Below are 8,581 nucleotides of genomic sequence, written 5' to 3' on the forward strand. Positions count from 1 at the left end.
GGTTTTGTGGGCATGTCAGGGGAACTATAGTGCAAAATCTCCATTCCCTCCCCACTCCAGGGGAATGATACTGCAAAATCCCCATTCCCTCCCCACTCCTGGAGAAAGGATACTGTAAAATCTCCATTCCCTTCTCATTCCAAGGGAAGGATTCTGTAAAATCACCATTCTGTCCTCACTCCAGGGAAAGGATACTGTAAAAGACCCATTCCTTCTCCTCCCCACCCCACTAACCTGCTTTTCAGCTTCATTCTGTGCAGGGCAACAAAAGAAGACCCAGCCAATCGGGTGGGACACCAACCAGCTAGGACTCATGAGGCAGCAAATAGATGAGGGCAGGGCCAGCTAGAGGTGGTATTTACTGCTTCTCTGAAGTACTCAAAATTTCCGCTACCAGTTCACTAGAAACAGTCAGAACCAGCTGAATACCACCTCTGATAGGAAGTCATAAAACCAAGGCATGATGTTGTATATCCTTATTCAATCAAGGTTGATGTTCTTTTGCTTTCCTTCTTATCTGAATAATCCTTAGTTTGTGAAATCCTGGGAGTTGAGGTCCACACACCTTATAAGTCAGCAATATTGAGAAACATTGTTCTACATTATACAACATAGAGCAGCTGAGATTTGGGGGCAAGAGGAGAAGTAGCAATGTATGGGGAAAGGTGGGGTTTTTTTCATTAACACCCTTGTTTTCATTGTTCTTAAGTTCTGGTTTTCTTCCAAGCATGGTTAACAACATGGTAACTCATACTTTTATCAATGTCTTCTAAGATGGGGCTTGGGTACTTGGGTTGAGTTTTCCTCGAGGACAGGTGAGTCAGCTGCAAGGATGAAGAGTTAGATGAGTTTGCCTGGGTGAAGATTTTGTTGATGGGCCCGAGTGGGTGCTCAGAATAAGGTTCCTGCATGGTCAATTCCTGGGAGCAGAACTGGAACTTAAAAGCAGCCTGGAAGCTCCTTCTGAAGTTTTCATTATAGTAGCCGTAAATGACAGGGTTGATGCTACTGTTAGAAAAAGCCAGCCAGTGAGCAAAAGGGAAGGCGTAACTAGTTAGCAAGTCCAGGTGATCATCAGCCAAATCCATGTAATCCACCAACAGCATGAGAGTCCACAAAGGTAACCAGGAGAGCATGAAGAGGAGTGTGACCAAGATTAGCATCTTGATGATCTTGATTCTCTTTTTGGAGGTGCCATTGGCTCGGTTGGCACAAGGCAAGTGTTCAGGGACGGGCACAGTAGAATTGCAAAGCTTTAGGCAAACCCTTCCATACATGAAGACAATGAGCGTCAGTGGCACCAAGTAGATATGGACAAAGAGAATTGTTGTGTAGAGTTTTCTCATGCTGTTGTCTGACCAAGCTTCATAGCAGGTATAGAGGGGGTAAGTGGCATTCTTGCCATTGCCAAGAACCATGTAGTGGCCTTCCAGCTGGCCAACGGTGAGCATGATGGCTGAAGGGCACATGATGGCTATGGAGAGCAACCACACCACAATAATAATCACCGAGGCCTTGGGAAGGCTGAGCCTCTCTTGGAAAGGAAGAACAATGCAGTGGAATCTGGGGGAGACAGAAGTGAGAAAACTGATTTAGAAAAAACAAAACTAATCTGTATTATCTTTGTTCCAATCTGGTACCCGTTCCAGAAGATTGGGTTTCAACTCCAAAAATTCCTAGTAGCACAGCCAGGAATGGGCTGGGCACAAGAGAAATACCTACTGATACATAAATACCTAGGAACCCTACTCCTAATCTATATATACGCACATGAGACGTGATGGTGCAGTGGTTAGAATGCAGTACTGCAGGCTATTTCTGCTGATTGCTGGCTGCTTGCAGTTTGAGTCTCACCAGCTCAAGGGTTGACTCAGCCTTCCATCCTCCCAAGGTGAGTAAAATGAGGACCCAGATTGTTGGGGGCAAGAGGTCAACTCTGTAAACCGCTTAGAGAAGGCTGGAAAGTTGTAAATAAGTCCAAGTGCTTCCTTCCTTCCTTCCTTCCTTCCTCCCTCCCTCCCTCCCTCCCTCCCTCCCTCCCTCCCTCCCTCCCTTCCTTCCTTCCTTCCTTCCTTCCTTTGTCTCTCTCATATTCCCTTTCTCCTTCTCCTTCCTGGAACCACAGTGGTTAAAATGCAGTATTGCAGGCAAACTCTGCCCCCTGCCAGGAGTTCGATACTGACTGGCTCAAACTTGACTCAGCCTTCCATCCTTCTGAGGTCAGTAAAATGAGGAGCCAGATTGTTGGGGGCAATAGGCTGGCTCTGTAAATCATTTAGAGGGGGTTGGAAAGCACTGTAAAATGGTATATGTCTAAATGCTATTGCTATTCCTTCCTTCCTTCACTTAGCAGCGGTGGCATGAAAGGTTGTAAAATGGAGCAAAATTCACTTAACTACTGTCTTGCTTCGCAACGCAAATGTTGGGCTCAGTTGTAGTTGTGTGTTGAGGACTACCTGTAGTTACAGATGGAGACACACAAACAAATGAACAAGCACACAATGCTTTCTTCCTGGGTAAGAGCTCAGTTTTGGGAGCTCAGGTCTATCCAACTCCAAACAAAGCTTCATTTGTGGGTATCCATGGACTGGGATTGATGTAAAAAAAAATCAAGATGGTAGCTAGAAACCCATGATTGAAGCCACCATCCATTTTTACATTTCTGTTCTGACCTAGATTTCCCCAGCAGCACAAAGCTGAGTCCTCATCCCAATAAACCCTTTTTATTTAATTTACAGTGAATTCTTCTCCAGCAAAGTCTTGACCCACAGTCTCCCAAGATAGTTCACAATTACTGACCTTCATCAGGCTTGGAGAGTTACCAGGCTGATATCTTTCAGACACCCCAATACTTTGCAAGAATGTGGGAATGAACTAATTGTCTCCTGCAAACTCCACTCCCCTTTTGCTCCTCTTTTATTCCCTCTTGGGGGGGGCATTGATCATCCACCTGTGGCCTTACTCCCAAGTCGACCCCTGTTCTTTAGCTGTTCCCTTCGTCTGGCAACTCTGCACATCATACACTGGGAACAGGCTCCAGCTGTTCATCTGCCTCACTAATGTCTGACTCTGAAGGCATCTTATAGCTGGCATATGGCCCTGGTCCCCTCTCTGCCTCCAACACAGAGCCCTCATCAGAGCCTCCCCCAGACTCCAGGACTGGCTCATGTTCCTCCCCAACCTCCTCACTCTCTGAGTTTGCCACCAGCTCCGCTAGCTGCTGGTGGACCACAACAGTTCCAATTGCATGATCAAGGGTGAAGCCCTTGATGTGTTTGATCCCCACAGGTGTCCCTGCCCACTTCCACCTTGCTAGGTGTCATAGCAGATTCACCAGGAGTTAAATCAACCTACCTGTCCATGGCAATAGCCACCAAGGTAAAGACAGAAGCAGAGACAGATGTTCCTTGAATAAGGCCACTCATTGTACAGACCACCTGGTTGAAAGGCCAGCCTATTGGGTAAGAGCACAAAGAGACCCTCAGTTGACCTACCTCAGTGGTGGGATTAATTTTTTTTTACTGCTGGTTCTGTGGGCGTGGCTTGGTGGGCATGGCAGAGGAATGATACTGTAAAATCTCCATACCGTCCCCACCCCACTAACCTGCTTTCCAGCTCCATTCTCCTATGCAGGGCAACAAAAGAAAACCCAGGGACTCAGGAGACAGAGAATAGGCAGGGGCGCTGCCAACCAGAAGTGGTATTTGTCAGTTCTCCGAACTACTCAAACTGTCAGATCCCTAAAAGTGATACTGCCATTCAATTGGGAGGAGGGGGGCCTCGGAATTAAATCACTAGCTGTATCTGTAACAACTGAGTTTTACAACTTTACAACTGGTTTCCTGTCATCTGAAAACTGAAGGTCCCAGCATCTCTGAAGGAATGTTTATGATGGCCATGTGAGATATCTTACTTTAATGTCTAACTAGAGATAGCCATGGGAATGTGTGTGTTATTCGACTCTCAGAGCAGAAGAGTTAAGGAAACATGTTCACACTTGTGTATTGGTCGGAATCTGCATTCGGACAAAGGGTCATTATCAGTTTAATCCCTCTTGTATTGCCTAAAGGGTTTCAGATGCTGCTTTGCTTCTAATGGTTTTCCATCCTGCTTGATTAAAGGTTCCTTTTGAAATAATCAAGAGTCTTTACTTTCTTAAGTTAGGAGATGAGTCATTACACAAACTTTCTGCTACCAGTTCACCAGAATTGGTCAGAACCAGCTGAATATCATCTATGTCTATAATGTAATATAGAATGTATGGATTTGCAAAGAGCACCCTCTATTGCAAGAATACATCAGGGTGTGTTTGCTAATATTGGATGGTTTGCCAAGATAAATCACTTCTTATGCTCATTGCTATGAGTTTATCAAGGGAAGGAAGACTGAAACATGTTAATTTACATTCTCTGAAAGGCCAAAATTAGGGTCTCTCTTCCTTGCCAAATCTTTCAGTTTCAGGAGCATACTGCAGCTAACCAGTGGTGGGTTTCACATTTTGTTATCACCGGTTCGCCGCACATATGCCCACTTGTTTTGCCTCTTCTACGCATGTGCTTTGCTTGTGCATGTGTTTTCTGCGCATCTGCCCAGTCTCAAAAACATGCCTAAATAGGACAGCATAGAACCAATTTCCTTTACCAGTTTGGGCGAACCAGTCTGAACCAGCTGAATACTTGGAGCTAACCTGGGTTGGGGGAAGCAGCTAACCTATCGCTCTGGAACCGCTGAAATTTCCTTTCTTAGTTTCTTTCCAAGGCACTTTAATGGTTCCACTCCAGAGGAGACCAGTGTGGGCTATTTTTGTGGAGTGATCAGGTGCTGGGAGGAGAAAGGCAATTGCATGATGATATTTTCTCTGTCAATCAAACCTTTATTATGATCACGAATCACAAGGTAGAATCATAATGCAATGGCATCATTCAAGTGAGTGGAGCTTTCTTTTTATTTTTAAAAAAAGTTGCATGGAAGCTATCAACAGGGATCCAGATTAAAGCATTTCCTTCTAATGGATGCCTTACAGAACTATTATTTGGCAGTTTTTCCTCCCATGTTCAACCAGTGCTTTCTTGTCTTTTATTTTCATTTAAGGAATTTATATCGCCGCTTCTTCACCCATGGCAACTCAAAGCAGCTTACAGAATATAAAACTACATTTAAAACAATAAAACTAAGAAAAGGAATCAAATAAATTAATATAGTATAATATAATAAAATCACCCCCACCCCAGTGACAGCAGATCACACGAGCCATTTAATGGGCTCCATCCCGCTCTGGGTTCCCCAGGCCCGCTAGCAGGACCAGGTCTTCAGCACCTTCTGGAAGAGTGTCAGAGGGGAGGCCATTCTAATCCCTGGGGGGATGATGTTCCAGAGAGAGGGAGCCACCACAGAGAAGGCTCTTCTTCTGTGTCCCACTAGGTGTATCTCCCTCGGGGATGGGACATGCAACATTCCCTGCCTCCCAGCTCTGATGGGTTGTGTAGATGTGACCAACAAGATATGGTACCTCAGATCATGTAGTCCCAAGCCATTAAGGGCTTTAATTGTACCCAGCACCTTGAATTGCACCCAGAAGCAAATCAGAAGCCAATGCAGCTCATGCTGGAGAGGTGATACATGTGCACATCGGAGTCTGTGCAAAACCCTGCGGGCCGCTGCATTTTACACCAACTGGAGCTTTTGGATGGTCTTCAAGGGCAGGCCCATGTAGAGCGCATTGCAATAGTCAAGTGACTAGGGCATGAGTGACTGTGATAGAAAAAAGGATCTCCTTACTCCAGTGGTGAAATCTACATATTTTGCCACTGATTCTATGGGCGTGGCTTGGTGGGAAGTGCTGGGTCAGACAAAGACTGGGGATTAACGGGAGGGGGAGTGGTGAAGAGAGGGAGGGGAAGAATGTTGGAACATCCTTTCATATCATAGGGGGATTGGGGAGCAGAGCTCAAATCTGCAGCTGATGAAAAATTCCAGGCGATGCTGTGGCTCTTCCAAATTTACCTGGATTTAGTGAAGAAAAGGGGGGATTTTGACACCTCCCCCCCCCAGGAGCTTCACTTCCCTTTCACCTTTCCCACCCTTTTCTAGAATGGCAACTTTGCACCACCACTGATGCTGCTCCTCGCCTCTCCTGCTCCCTATGTGGAGCCGGGAGCCTTTTCTCCCCCAGCCTGACACCTGCAACTTCAGAGGGAGAGAAAATGCACGCTCGCTCTCTTTGAAAGCTTCAGCCAAAAGGAAAAATGCCAGGAGCAAGCTTGCACTTCTTTTCTCTTAAGGCTGAATGGGGAATCCTTTCCCCCCAACCCCTGCAAACAGAGAAGCTGGGGAAGACCCCAAGGAGTGTGAAGATTCCAAAAGATGCCCTAATTAATTTACGAGCCTCTAGACAAAGTTCAAAAGAAATCCAGTCATTTATTAGGAGCAACATTTTGACATGTTCTGCTGTTGAGCCAAATCTGATTTCTGGTTAATGGTGTCTGAACTTTACCCCCATGTCTCCCCTCCCCTCACTCTGTGTCATAAATCACATTCACCAATGAAGTGCTGCAGCAGGCTGTAAACTCAGTCTGTGTCATAAATCACATTCACCAACGAGGTGCTGCAGCAGGTTGTAAACTTTCGCACCTCACACGCCTGCTGTAGAAATCTGAGATCCGACCCTGGTCGAAGATATGCATGGAATTCTCCCTCCCTTCAATGTCAACTTGATAATAGGCATGGAAACGCTTTACAAGTTGACAAGGGGGAGCTGAAGAGCTGGTGAATCAACCCTGCCAAAGTAAAAAAAAAAAAGGTTCTGATGATCACGTGACATTGTCACAGCTGATTGTCAGAACCTTTTTTTACTATTGGTTGGGGAGAACCAGTCCGAATCGGCAGCATTTCACCCCTGCCTCAGTCCCCTTTCAACCCATTCCTTTCTTTCATATATCACCAAAGGTCTCTTTCCTGACTTTGATCTACCTCAAACAACTCATACTTCTGCAAGTCCAACTTTGCCCTTTGAATGACTCTCACCTGTGATCAGGGTGTCTATCAGAGTGGTCGGAACACAGAAGATACCCACCAGCAGGTCACTAACAGCCAGATTGAGGATGAAGAAGTTGGTGACTGTCCTCATGCGCTGGTTCTTTGCTACCACGTGCAGACCAAAGAGTTTCCAGCCATGCAGGAGAGAAAGACAATGAGATACGCCAGGCTGAATAGACCTGCGACAGCTGGAGAATGTTGGTAGTAAGGAAGGAAGGTACTGTTGATATGGTCTCCTACATGTGTCTCGTTGGCTGAATTTCCCTTCTGCCCAATATCCTTGGCATCCATCTTGCCTCACCTACAAAACAAATGAGCACTTCGTGATTGTGGTGTAGGAAATAAAATCCAGGTCCAGTTCCAAGCTGGGAATAAAATGGAGGCTGCATAGGAAAGAAAGTTTACTGATGAACAGAACCAATAGCAATAGCAATAGCAGTAGACTTATATACCGCTTCATAGGGCTTTCAGCCCTCTCTAAGCGGTTTACAGAGAGTCAGCATATTGCCCCCAACAATCTGGGTCCTCATTTTACCCACCTCGGAAGGATGGAAGGCTGAGTCAACCCTGAGCCGGTGAGATTTGAACCGCTGAACTGCTGATCTAGCAGTAGCCTGCAGTGCTGCATTTAACCACTGCGCCACCTCGGCTGCGCCACCATATGCCGCATATGCCGCTTGATGAGTGCAAGGATTTTTAAACAGTTTACAGTATTTTGTAATGTTGTGGTTTGCTTTGTCTGCTTTTCTTATTTGATTGGTTGTGGGTTAATCCTATTACTGTATGTCCTAAAGATCATGCCCTGTCCTTCTTAATTCCATCAACTAGAGCTGAAGGTGTTTTATTTGTGAATAGATTGGCCTGGATTTCTTAATGGGCACAAAATATTCATTTCTAAAGACGTCAGGTATCTGCTGGAGGTTGTTGGGGGCTGCTTTCTCCCTTTATTAAGATTTTTCTCCATTTCCCTTTGGAGAAATGTAATATTCTGCCTCTTTTTAATATTCCCCAAAATATTTCATTCTTCTGTGGGTTGGGAGAGCTTCCCACAGTGGCTAAGCAATTATGTCCTTGGATATTCATTGCTGGAATTGTTTTGGAAGAAAGGAAAGTTCTCCTTCAGAGTTTCTAACTCGAAGCTCGTGTGTGGAATTTTTCATTTGACTTTCCAGATTTTCACCTTGCAGGTAGGAAACAGGTTATAAACTCTCTGGGGGGAAATATGAAAGGTCAAAAAAGTTCTCCATGAAGAGGTTCTAATTGCCAATGCTTACAAAAATTCTACTTTGGGGATCAATAATGGAAACCTGACCTCTGAATCTAGTTGATGACTTCTGCAATTCTGGCAAAATTCACAGCAAATAACTCCATGTAGAGCAAGTTAAATAGAGTTGAACATTGTTGTGTTAATGCTTCATTCCCAGCAACACATTGTACATTTCCCCCCATTTCAGCATTAAATCCTGAGGTCCTTTATTTAGACTAGCTGAGAAGAATTTTTTTTTATTTGGTGACCTACTGTGCTCCAAAGATATTGAAAGTTTCC

At 45.1% G+C, this 8,581-nt stretch overlaps 1 protein-coding gene across 1 annotated transcript; it reads right to left on the reverse strand.

Moving 5' to 3' along the window:
* Positions 1–235: 235 nt before the first annotated feature.
* LOC116516975 (neuropeptide FF receptor 1-like) lies at positions 236–7,411 on the reverse strand. Its single transcript, XM_032229685.1, is given in 4 exon segments — positions 236–1,563; positions 3,355–3,454; positions 7,024–7,149; positions 7,152–7,411. Coding segments are annotated over 4 exon segments (1,260 nt in total). The 5' UTR covers positions 7,327–7,411; the 3' UTR covers positions 236–704.
* Positions 7,412–8,581: the final 1,170 nt, after the last annotated feature.

This window comes from Thamnophis elegans, chromosome 13, assembly GCF_009769535.1.
Source record: "Thamnophis elegans isolate rThaEle1 chromosome 13, rThaEle1.pri, whole genome shotgun sequence".
NCBI lineage: Eukaryota > Metazoa > Chordata > Lepidosauria > Squamata > Colubridae > Thamnophis > Thamnophis elegans.